Source organism: Rattus norvegicus, chromosome 5 (assembly GCF_021556685.1).
Source record: "Rattus norvegicus strain SHRSP/BbbUtx chromosome 5, alternate assembly SHRSP_T2T, whole genome shotgun sequence".
Taxonomy (NCBI): Eukaryota; Metazoa; Chordata; class Mammalia; order Rodentia; family Muridae; genus Rattus; species Rattus norvegicus.
Window position 1 is genome coordinate 172,883,303 of NC_141538.1, and position 12,239 is coordinate 172,895,541.

Genomic DNA, 12,239 nt, shown 5'->3' on the forward strand with positions numbered 1-12,239 from the left:
ATTGTGGGCCCGGAAGTGCGGCGCATGCTGCTTTGAGCATCATGGCTGTGTCTCGCTGTCCACGGAGGTGAGTTGAATAAATGGGCGTCCGGACCCCCGGCAGGCGCTCGCCCCCAGGTTCTTTACGTTTCTAAGTGTGGTTGGCGGGCCGGCAGAGGTCTTGACCCGATATAACTTGCAGGCGACTGGCGGAGTTAACAGTCGACGAGTTCTTGGCCTCGGGCTTTGAGTCGGAATCCGAGTCGGAGCTGGAGGACATCAAGGAGCCTGCGGCGAAGGAGAAAAAAGGGCAAAGAGCAGTCGCTAACCGGGAGCAGCGGGGAGCGCACACCTCACCCAGGTGAGCGCCCGCCCCTCCCTCCGGCCCCGCCGCACGGCGATCTGCTTCTGTAGTTCTTTGGTGCCCGTGCTGTGGGTTAGCCGGCTTTGGGCCAGTGTGCGTTAGAAGATAGTGTAGAAGCCTTTTTAAAAACAAACAAACAGGGGTTGGGGATTTAGCTCAGCGGTAGAGCTCTTGCCTAGCGAGCACAAGGCCCTGGGTTCGGTCCCCAGCTCCGAAAAAAAGAAAAAAGAAAAAAAAAGAAGAAAAAGAAAAAACAAACAAACAAGAAAAGCACTTGGTCCTGGATAAACCAGTGGGTGTGTTGGAGGAAAAATAACTATGGGTAGTAGGGGAAAACAGAGACGGGAGAGCGTGTTTGCCAGGGCAGAGATGGGTGCGGGGCTTGATGTGGAATGATGACAACTTGATCGCAATGTGAGCAAGAACTGCAAAGAAAAAGCAGGCAGCCTTGGAGGAATTGGAGTAGAGAATGGCTGTGGCAGAACAGATCCAGGAAGGTAGCAAATCAAGAGTGACAATAAACGGGCCTGGTTCTATAAAGACTTTTGGTAAAATGGGAAGCTGTCTCAGGGTTGAGCAGCGAATTGACATACAAAAGGAGTCTCTAGGGTTGTGATTGGAAGAGTTGCAACGTTGGAAGTGGAGAGTTTTGAGGGGAAGTGCACACATGGTTTGGAGTTGTTGTGGGAGAGCTAATGACAGTTTACAACAATGAGGTGAGCATGGTAGGTGCATAGCTGGCCAGGGAGTGCCTGATCTTAAGCTGAATTTGAAATGGTTTTGTTGAAACAATGTCAAAGGTGCTGTATATGTGTGATTATGGAAGAAACATGAGCCTGATGATTTACCTCTGGATAATCTTCATGCTTGGTCATTGGTCCTTCCAGGAAGGGGATATATTAATATGACCTCGTTGAGGCAGCAACCAAATTGGCTATGTGGGAGGACAGAAAACTCCTTCCCCTGTTGGCTTTTCACCAGCTTTATTGACACCCATTTTCTCAGCCTGCATAAGGGGCGTGCTTCTGAGCACAAAGACCAGCTCTCTCGGCTCAAGGACAGAGACCCTGAGTTCTACAAGTTCCTGCAGGAGAATGACCAGAGCCTACTGAACTTCAGTGACTCAGACACCTCTGTGGAGGAAGAAGAGCAATTCCACTCCCTGCCAGATAGGCTGGAGGTGAAACCTGGCAGACCTGGGCATTGGGGCACCTATGATTTCTGTACTCTTTCCCAGCTTTGTTCTTTTGAATCTGGTACAGGAAACAAGTGAAACGGAGGAAGATGGAGGAGGGGACAGTGACACATTGCCCAGAGGGCTGCAGAGGAAGAAGAATGAGCCTGTACCTGTGACCCTTGCCATGGTGGAGAGGTGGAAGCAGGGCGCCATGGTGAGAAGCAGTATAAGTCTCCACAGGCAGGAGACTCTGACCTGGCCCATTTGAGGTGTCTGAGACAGTAGGTGAAAAGAGTATGTTTCTGGAAAGTACACAGTGAGGGTCTTTCTAAGTGCCAGGTTCCTCCAGCTATGTCTCCCAATTTGTAATGTGTAGTCCTGCCTACTTCCTTCTCATCCTCTCGGGGTGCTGGCCATTGTGGGGGGGGTGTAGAGTTTGTTTCATTTCCTGTTGCTTTAACAGGATGCCACAGACTGGGTAATTTGTTTTTTGTTGTTGTAGCTTTTGTGCGTGCATGCGTGCGTGTGTTCATATGTATGTATATATGTTTCACCTGCATATATGTTTGCGTACCACGTTTACGTTCATTGTTAACAGATGGTTGTGAGCCACCATGTAGTTGCTGGGAATCAAACCTGGATCATTTGGAAGAGCAGTCAGAACTCTTAACTGCCAAGCCATCTCTCCAGCCCCAGACTGGCTCACAGCCCTGAAAGGTGGCAGGTCTAAGAGCATGGTGGTGGTCTTGGTAAAGGCCTGTGTTATGATCCTTGTTAAGTTATGTCTCTCTTGAGTTGTTAGATAGCAAGCCCAGGACGTGTACATTCTAGGTCCTTGAGCTTTCCTGAGGCCTGTCTCTTGTTTTGTTTTTGTTTTTGTTCTGAGACAGGATCTCATTAGTTGTGGCTGTCTTGGAGCTTGATATGTAGAACTGTTTCTGTTTTCTGAGTGCTGGGGTTAAAAGTGCCAAACTTGTTCCCAGTATCTGTCTTATAAGTCAGCTAATGCCAGCATGAAGACCTGAACCTCATTTCATGTAATCTTGATTACTTTTGAAAGGCTCTATTTCCAAATACCACCAAATAAACTTGGATATTAAATTTCTACTACATAAGCTTTTTGGACCATAGTCAGACTTTTAGCATTATTTGTTCACTGGGGAGTAGGAAATGAAGTCATTGTCCTATGAATAAAGGAGATCACTATGTAAATCACCCTGTGGCTAACCTTGAACTCTGTTGTAGTCTCCTTGCCTTTGCTTTCCCTGTGCTGGCATCATAGACATCAGCTATCATGCTTTGCTCTCATATTGGTTTCTTTAGGGAAGGGAGTGGAAAGGGGGAATTCCTATATACTTTCTGGAGTGGTTTGTAATACAGCAATCTCTCCCCTGTCTTCTGGGATTCCTGAGACGTGCTCTTCCTGACCAAATGGGATCAATACCTTTTTTGTTGTTGGCTCATGGTCCAGTGATCTTAGGCCCACAATTGCTCTGGGCCTGAGACTGTGGGTTAGGAGCGTCTTTTCCAGGAGGTTCCTGGAGCCAGGTACTGTGAACTACTCCTCTAGTGATCTTGATCTCTTGCCCCTTCAGCACCACCTTACTCCCAAGCTGTTTCATGAAGTTGTACAGGCATTCCGGGCAGCTGTAGCCACCACCCAAGGAGACCAGGAAGCTCCTGAGACTTGCAGGTTCCAGGTCACAGACAGTGCTGGTGAGCTGGGGACAAGGGACCTGGGCCAGGCTTCAGTGTGAACCTATGTTCCCTATACAGGTGAATAACACTCTTATTCCTTGCAGTGTTCAATGCTCTGGTTACCTTCTGCATTCGAGACCTCTGTGGTTGCCTTCAGAAGCTACTGTTTGCAAAGACAGTAAAGGATAGCAGCCGGTAAGGGGTGGCCAGGGCTTTTGTCGTTAATGTACAGGAGGTCACAGAAAGGCCTAAAGCACAGAGAACAGCTAATAAATACAGATGAGTCATGAACCAAGAGTAGACACAGCTATGTCTTGAGGCAGCAAAAACAGAAGAGCAAAACCTGAAAGAGAAATTGGTGGCTGTTGGTTGATGCATTGGCAGGATGTGTCCATTTAGAGGCAGCAGAGAATGAGGGGGTAAGGGAACCTCTAGATGAGGAGGGTAGACGTGATTGCACAGAAGCCCAGGGCAGTGGCTAATGCACCCAGACTCTGGAGAGCAGTTGTCATGGAGGGGCAGTTCAGGTTGCCTCCTGAATTGGATACAATGCTTAAGGTGTCGCACAGATGAGATGGTGTTAGTTTAGAAACCTGGAAGGTTAGACAGTGGGGTATCTTTATGGACTCTGTTTGTTTGTCCTTGGTACAGCTCTGTAGATTTTGGTAAACATCTGCTGTGTACTAAGCACCCAGACACTTAAGGAATAAGGCATGAAACCCACAGGGAATTAATTGCTGTTGCCAAGTGCTCAGCTATTGTCAGCTAAGGGTCTGGAGTTTTATAAGCACATTTTTTATGGTATGTGGCATATACAGGTCCAAGACACACAACCTGGAGCAGCAAGGGGTGACTGGTTAGGTCCCATGGGTCTCCAATGCTGGCAATGAGTTTGAATGGATAGAACTACAGGGACTTAGAAGAGAAATATATCTGAGAAAGTCCAAGGAAAGATACTTGGGGAAGTTAGACTTGAACTGTGGCCAAGTTGGTGGCCTGTGCAGGGGGCAGGTGTTGCTTTCCTGCCGGGGTCAGTCTGGGCTATACTCAGGGAGCCCCTTGGCTTTGGTGATCGGGTTATCTGACCTTGTGCTTGGGCAGACTTGTGTCTGAATTTCAGGATTGGGTGGGTGTATTCCCTGCAGGATGCTGCTGCCCTCTAGTAGCCCACTGTGGGGGAAGCTTCGTGTGGATGTGAAGACATATCTGAGTGCAGTTGTACAGGTACTGTTCTGGTGGGTCAGGAGTCCCAGGAGCCCTGGTCATGTCTGATAGTCTGGTGCTTCCTACACCCCAGGCTTGAATGACTTTGGGCCTCATTATTCTCCTCTCCTTTAGCTGGTCGCCTCTCTGGCTGAAGCCACGGTGTCTGCCGCTGTCCTGCAGCATATCAGCATTTTGGTTCCTTACTACCTGACTTTCCCTAAGCAGTGCCGAATGCTGGTCAAGGTAGGTTGGCCCGTCCTACTGTGTTGGTGTAGCTAGGTGTGCATATGCTGCCTTTTCCCTACTCCTGGCTAGGACAGCGGTAGCATTTGTGCCTGTACTTGTTCTACTGCTGCTGTGTCCTCTACCAAGCCAAGGGACCCAGTCTCAGCCCTCAGTCCTTTCAGGGCAGCATTGCTTAGTAATGTGAGAATAGGTTCCACTGAGGCGTGCCTGCTAGCCATGCAGGGTTCTAGGCCAGGAAGGGCAGTGATGTATCTTTTTCTCAGAGGATGATAGTTCTGTGGAGCACGGGTGAAGAATCTCTGCGGGTCCTGGCCTTCCTGGTACTCATCAAAGTCTGCCGGCACAAGAAGGAATCCTTTCTTGGTCCCATCCTGAAGGTAGTGGTAGTCTTCTGTTTGTTCATTGAGTCTAGGTTGGGAATCAGCATGAGCGCCCGGCAGATGGTCTTGGTGGTTGACGGTCCTTACTGGGACTTGACACCAAACTCTGATCACAGTTTTCTTACCAAGAAAATAGGGTGGTGATGGAAACAGACTCCATGGTCTTGTAGGTATTGGTGGTAGTGGTGGGAGGGGGCTCTTTTCCCCTTGGGATGAGGATGTTAAAGGTATAAAATAGGAACATGTCTGAGGCCACAACCAAGATCAGACCCTGCTGTCCAGCTCCAAGCCTGGGGCGGCATCATCTGGAGTCCCGCTGCACAGACTCAGCATGAAGCACAGCATCTTCTGTACTTCTAGCCCTTCAGTCCTGTCCTTGCCTATTCCCCATCTTACCCTTCTCTCTTTTTTTTTTTTTTTTTTTTTGGTTTTTTTTTTTTTTTTTTTTTTTTTTTTTTGGAGCTGGGGACCGAACCCAGGGCCTTGCGCTTCCTAGGTAAGCGCTCTAAATCCCCTGAGCTAAATCCCCAGCCCCCATCTTACCCTTCTCTTACCCTTCACTTTCCTCTCTTCTGCATACCTTAGATGATTTGCCTTGAGGCTGGTGGATGCAAATGTGTAGGCTGAGAAACATCAGAGTCTTTGAATGCTGGGAACCATTAAGATTGAGTCTGCAGCTGAGCTTGGGACTGCAGTTCTAATGGAAAGTCCTAGGTGTTGGCAGGGGACTTGGAGCTGGACAGTGGTTGCTCAGGTGGCTCTTAACTTTGGTTTGTCTGTCAGCAAATGTACATCATGTATGTGAGAAACTGCAAGTTCACCTCTCCCAGTACCCTCCCCCTCATAAGCTTCATGCAGCGGACACTGACGGAACTGCTTGCCCTGGACCCCAGCGTCTCCTATCAGCACGCCTTCCTCTACATCCGACAGCTTGCAGTCCACCTGCGTAATGCTATGACCACTGGCAAGAAGGTACGAGGTCAGACCCTTCTAAGCCAGTAGCCCCACCCCAGGCCTTAGGGCATGCTGGACGTCACCTTCTAATGGGGGCGTTTAATGGGAGCAGTCTCCCTCAGCACTCTGGAGGGAGGCTTTGGGTGATTCTGCAGGAAAAATGGGCCTTAGATGTGGATGTCACTCTCACCAGGAGACATACCAGTCTGTGTACAACTGGCAATACGTGCACTGCCTGTACCTGTGGTGTCGAGTCCTGAGTGCCCTTGGTTCCAGCGAGGTCCTGCAACCCTTACTCTACCCTCTCTCACAGATCATCATTGGCTGTATCAAGTGAGTTCAGGGACAGGGCTAAGTTCGATTATCTGGGCTTGGGGGCAGCAAGTTCCTCAGTTATTTAGCAGTGCTCTTGGTTTAGAGCAGAAGTTTCTGATCTGCTAGCTTCTGTGAACTACATTGTACAAAGAATTTTCTCCGGCGCCACACTTTAAATATTAGCTTTTGTGTTTGTGGTTTCTGAGGAAGGGCCTGGGAAGATGACTGGATATAGATCTCAGCCATCTGGGCTTTGCAGTCAGCCTCAACTTAGGTAAATAGGTTAGCTGTCCACAGTGGAGCGCCTGTGTGTTCTGAGGCCTGCTTGGGCCCTCATGCAGTTAGTTGGAGGGCAATCACATCTAGTTCTAAGTGCTTTTGATATGCTGCAAATATGCTGTATACCTCTCTGGCTAGGAGGGGCCTCTGTCCTCCTGAGCTTTCTCCTGACACTGAAGACTGGGCTAGGAAGGGAAGAAGGCAGGTAGTACAGGAAAACAGAGCAGTAGGTGGAGAGGAGAGGAGGCAGCAGGTGGAGAGGAGAGGAGGCAGGAGTGGAGAGGAAAGGAGTGGATGGCTCTAGATTAAAGCTGGATGGGTGTCTTTCCAGTCCCACAGCTGAGCAGTGGGGCAGTATCCAAGGCCACGTATTTTGGTTGTGCCCTCTTGATTGACTATTTAAATTACTGTTCCCCGTGGGTGCTATGTGTACTCACCCTGTAGGAGTGATGAGAACCCTCCTGTGGCTGGAGCTTGTGAATGGGGAGGAGTCAGAGGCAGTAGGCAGTTAATGCTGATGTTTGGGCCTGGCTGCCTGACTAGGCTCTGCTTCTTCTTTTTCCAGGTTGTTGCCCACTGCCCGCTTTTATCCGTTACGCATGCATTGTGTACGTGCCCTGACACTGCTGTCCCAGACCGTCGGTACCTTCATCCCTGTTCTGCCCTTCATTCTCGAGGTGACTGTGCTTGGCACAACTTGGGTTAGACTTAGAAATGTCTTTTGGAAATCACATCTCCAAGTCTGCCAGTAGTAACTTCTAACAATGGCCCTGTGGCCTCCTATCTTGGCAGTCCTTTCAGATCTGCGTTCAGTCTCTCCAAATCTCACACTTACTATGACACCTTTCTTGTTATCCTAGGTAGACCTTATTCTGACCTCTGCCTTGGTTCACTGTACCTGCCCTTGGGCTCTTCACATCAGGTCCAGATTCACTGAGAAAGTGAACCACAAAGGTTGACACCAAGCCCTCTGCTGACAGAGTGTCACTGCCCTTACTTTAACTTATGGGTAGGATAAAAGGGGAAATTGATCTCAGTTCTATATATTAGTTACTATCCTCTGCTCAGATAGAGAAAGAACATTCTCTGCCCCCAATTAATCATTAATCGTTGTATCTGGTTCAGCTTCCAGCAACTTATTGCTATATAAGTTCTCTTGTCAGGACTTTCTGTCTATGTAGAAGACATAGAAGTTTCTTGTAGAACTTTCCGTCTATGCCTCTGCATGTACCTTGTGGCTCCTTACCTGCTCTGTGTGGGTGTGGTGGGGTGGGGGGTCTCCTAGTAGTTGGGGAGGCATCCTTGGACCAAAAGATTAGGCTAGGCTCCTGTTTTCCTCTTAGGAAGGCCAAAGGATATAGCCTGCAAAGTCTGTGGGGTGTGGAAAACAGTCTTTCCCCTGTCACTTGTCTCTCTCCTCTCTGTGTTTTTTGTTGATGGTTATATCCACAATGCCTGGGATGCATGAGGCCTAGATCCATATAACCACTGTCTCCATAACTTAGGTGTATACAGCAATCCTTATGGTTATCTGCCAAGGGGCTCAGGGCTCTGGAAGGTGAATAGGGTCTGGAGGCTTCTGTGGGGTTTGAGCTGTCTTTAGGTGTGCAGCCTAGTCTTGGGGCATCTCTTTGGATTGGGCTGACACTCTGTGGGTAGATTTTCCAACAGGTGGACTTCAATAAGCGGCCAGGCCGCATGAGCTCCAAGCCCATCAACTTCTCTGTGATCTTGAAGCTGTCCAGCACCAACCTGCAGGAGAAGGCATACCGGGTGAGCCTGACCTCAAGGCCCTCTGGGAAAGGCCTGGGGCTATGTTTCAGGCCGCTGGTATACAAGGGAGGGATTCCCATTGCTCTGCATTTGTGGTTTCTTTTGAGACCAGATCTCTCTATTGTGAGGCCTCACTGTCCTGGAACTTATTAGGTAGATCAGGCTGGCCTTGAACTCTCAGAGTTCCATCTCTCAAATGCTGAGATTGAGATTTCTGTAGTCATAGAGCAATGACTCTTTAATCTCGGTCCCTGTGAAGCTGGGTGTGGCTGCAGGAGGCTGTGAGTTCTGTTTTATAGCCCTGGTCTTGGAGATCGAGCAGAGTCAGGGTGAAATAGATCATGGGCTGCTGGGCTTCACTGATGGAGTTGGGCCTGCCCCCTCAGGATGGTCTGCTGGAACAGCTGTATGACCTTATTATGGAATACCTGCACGGCCAGGCCCACAGCATCGCTTTCCCGGAGTTGGTGCTGCCTACTGTTCTACAGGTAGGTGCTCAGCACCCGACTTCCTTCCCTGGCCAGACCTTGGCATCCTCTTTGTGACTCACTTGGACAATCTTTTAATAGGTTTGTCTTCCCCTTATGTTCTAGTCCTAGAAGACCAGTAACAACACCATGTTTATCTAGCTACCTGGCAGCCAGGTGCCAGTGCAGGTGCATTGGTGCCAGTGCAGGAAGAGAGTGATTATTGCCTTGGTAACTTGAGGAGCTTTTCTCTAGGGACTGTGGAATTAACTTGTAAAGGATTACCAGCCCCTGACAAAGTTGGGCCACTTAATCAGGATCTCAAGGATTTACGGACCCTTCCCCAGGCTGGCTGGAGCCTTCCATAGACTATGGAAGTCTAAAGCCTGGGTTGGTCTGGTCTATATTTTGCTTTCCTATGTGGTCCGAGAATCTGTTTGCTCTCAGCTCAGCGAGTTCCCATCTTGTTGCTCATATCTGAGCTATACCTGTGCCAGGCTCATGCAGACACAGGTGTTCGTGTGAAGGAGGAAGTCACATATATAGCTGTGCACATGCGCTCTATCCCTCTTGCTTCATGATGTGGCACTGGGCTCCCCCTGTGTCCTCTTCACTGATGATGCCAGGTAGTCAGAACACCTTAGTTTTAGGCTCAGCATTTTAGGTGTATGGATGTGTGGATCCAGAGGAGGAGTTAGCAGATGTGTTTTCAGTTAAAATCAAAATAGAAAAAAAAAAAAAAAGGTTTTATGGCTTCTACAGCTCTTCAGCTGCTTGCCTCTCAGGCTGCTGCAGAAGCACTCAGACAGCACACGAGTAAAACACATGAGCTACATCTTATGCCTGTTAGACCTAATTAAGACATTGATAGCAGGTCCTTGTGTCTCGTGATTATCACATGGCTTTTCACTACTTGGACCCCTCGGGGGTGAGGAGTGGGACTGTCACTGGAGCTGTACTGAGTCCTTCCTTTCTGCAGCTGAAATCTTTTCTCCGGGAGTGCAAAGTGGCTAACTACTGCCGGCAGGTGCGTCAGCTGCTGGAGAAAGTGCAAGAGAACGCAGAACACATCCGAAGCCTTCGACAGAGAGTGACCTTCAGTGTGTCTGACCAGCTGGCAGTGGTGGGTTGGGGCTTGGCATCTGGACTGGAATGGTGCTGTCTGAGGTCCCAATTAGGGTGTGGTTTAAGGGGGTGTTTAAGGGTTTCCCAGGATGATCGTGGTCCTGAATTTACTCAATCCTTAGGATGCTTGGGAGAAGAAGGTCCGTGAAGAGGGGACCCCTCTCACCAGATACTACAGCCACTGGAAGAAGCTGAGGGACCGTGAGATCCAGCTGGAGATCAGTGGCAAAGAGCGGGTATGGCTGGGGTCTGTGAAGATGGCCTGGTAGAAAGTGGTCAAGCAGGTTACTTGTGAAGGGGTCTGGGCTGAGGGAATGAAGTTGGGAAAGGAAACAAAAGCAGCAGGGACAAAAGAGGTGAGTTTGAGTGAAGTCTGTACACTGCTGTCCCTGCAGGGCAGCTAGCCCCACGCATTGCTATGGGTGGTACCTGAGGTGGCCTGGACCAAGCTAAGTTCTACCCAGTCCTCTTGGCTCCTCCCCACCCTCATTTGTTTTCTGTGTTTGGTCCTTGAAGCTAGAAGACCTGAACTTCCCAGAGATCAAAAGGCGGAAAGTAGAAGACAGGAAGGATGAAGACAGGAAAGAATTAAAAGACCTGTTTGAGTTGGACAGTTCTGAGGGAGAGGACAGCACAGACTTCTTTGAGAGAGGTGAGGCCTGAGGTGGGAGTGGTTAAGACTTGTGTGTGTCTGGGACATTCAGATCTGGCTGGTGGGCAAACCTGTTTTGTTGTTGTTTTTAATTTTTTATGTCTCTGTTTTGCCTATGTGTATGTCTGTATCACAGATCCCCTGAGACTGGAGTTAGAGACATTTGTGAGCCTCTATGTGGGCACTGAGAGTCAAACTCAGGTCTTTAAACCACTGAACCATTTCTCTAGCCCATCTCTAGATCTGTTTCTTATACTACTCAGTGGCCCCTAAGTTTAAGCTGGGCACACAGTATGGGTAATTGTCACCATGCTGGGGTCTCCATATAGGTGACAGAAAGGGCTGGTGGCCCCCTTGCCACTGCTGAGACCTGGGCCCCTGTTGGATGTCCAGAGGGCTGCTGGGCTTGCCTTGCACCTGTGGTTTGCATGTGTCTGTGATGCTTCTTCACTTGCAGGAGTTCCTGGGCTCCTGGAATCTCACAGAGGAATGAAAGAAGGAGGTCAGGAGGAAGAACATAAGGAAGATAGTGACAGCAGTTCAGAGGGTAAGTGGTTTCTGTTATGAAATAGGCTGGCCCTGGAGTCTGTCTTAAGGCGAGGCCATGAGAAGGCAGCTCTAAGCCAGGCTTATGTCCCTCCCTGGGGTGCCAGGCCAGCTGCTCTGTACTCTCTAGCAACCAGCTATAGCACACTGATAAATTTAATTAAAGCTGTAATTAATTAGTGATGAGTAAATAAATTCTAAGGCTTTTTCATGATGTAGCAGAGTTTATGTAGCCTCTTCTTTCTCTGTAGATGGAGACACAGACACAGGGGTGGATCTGAGTGAACTGTGGCAGCTGGCTCAGGGACCACAGGATGAGCTAGAGGATCTTCAGCTCTCAGAAGAGGACTGAGGGCCTCCTGCCAGCTCCTGGAGGCCTTGAGGACAACAACTGTTTTGCAAGAGGACAGGAGACAGTAAACAGGGTTTTATTGTTACAGCACAACAGAACAAGTGTTCTAAGAGCCATTATGACCCTGAAAGAGAACTATTTCTGCAGAGCCTTCTGCTGCCCCAAGCAGGAGGCTGACCCTGACCTACAGAGTTGTCCCAGTTCAGAGTGGGGAGGGTGGCTCCATGGCCTCTCCACTTTGTCTTTGGTTTGTCTGCAGACCTCTGCAGTTATCCCTAGAAGGTGAATCCATTACTTTCTTATTAAGCCATATGTTTTCCTTTTAAAAATACTCTTGGCATTTTTGCATCTAAAAAGGGGAAATACCCTGGGGGTGGGGTGGGGTGGGGTGGGCAGTTTGACTGGGTGTTAGGGAGTATGATGGATGCCTGCTAGGTCATTAGAGAAGCTGGGAAGGATCTGGGGCCCCTGGGAGCAGAGCTATGGTCCCTGACCCATTCTCCTGCTTTGGTGAGGCTTGGCCTGTGGGCAGGTGGGTCCCTTCATATGGGGAGGTGGTGGTTGCTGGGGACAGAGGTTGATGTCCTGGGCTGAGCACAGGTGCTTGCAGGCTTGGTGTCTGCACTGGCAGGGCCACAGGGAAGCTGGCCATGTAGAAGACACGGCCCAGGCGCTTGGCCACCTACAAAGAGATGAAGCTGGGTGAATGCCTGCTAGTTAAAGGGG

General features: G+C 49.4%; 2 protein-coding genes across 10 annotated transcripts in view; one reads left to right on the forward strand and one right to left on the reverse strand.

The window, feature by feature from the left end:
* On the forward strand, nucleotides 1–11,842 carry Noc2l (NOC2-like nucleolar associated transcriptional repressor). Of its 4 annotated transcripts, none has more exon segments than NR_174168.1 (19): nucleotides 1–67; nucleotides 182–340; nucleotides 1,349–1,523; nucleotides 1,606–1,734; nucleotides 3,116–3,236; nucleotides 3,323–3,413; nucleotides 4,364–4,442; nucleotides 4,557–4,667; nucleotides 4,934–5,047; nucleotides 5,834–6,022; nucleotides 6,198–6,337; nucleotides 7,164–7,275; nucleotides 8,258–8,371; nucleotides 8,758–8,859; nucleotides 9,818–9,961; nucleotides 10,086–10,199; nucleotides 10,484–10,633; nucleotides 11,101–11,162; nucleotides 11,413–11,842. NR_174168.1 is itself a non-coding variant. In NM_001399191.1 (19 exon segments), coding segments are annotated over 19 exon segments (2,247 nt in total). In that variant the 5' UTR covers nucleotides 1–41; the 3' UTR covers nucleotides 11,514–11,842.
* Nucleotides 11,574–12,239, reverse strand: part of Samd11 (sterile alpha motif domain containing 11) — an 18,186-nt gene continuing 17,520 nt past the window's right edge. For all 6 annotated transcript variants that reach the window (XR_015687449.1, XR_015687448.1, XR_015687451.1 and 3 more), the window contains exon 14: nucleotides 11,574–12,195. Coding sequence is in view for 2 of the 6 variants with exons in the window: in XM_087659989.1 (XP_087516115.1) it covers nucleotides 11,953–12,195 (243 nt within the window). In the remaining 4 variants the exon portion in view is untranslated. The remainder of the gene's footprint in view (nucleotides 12,196–12,239) is intronic.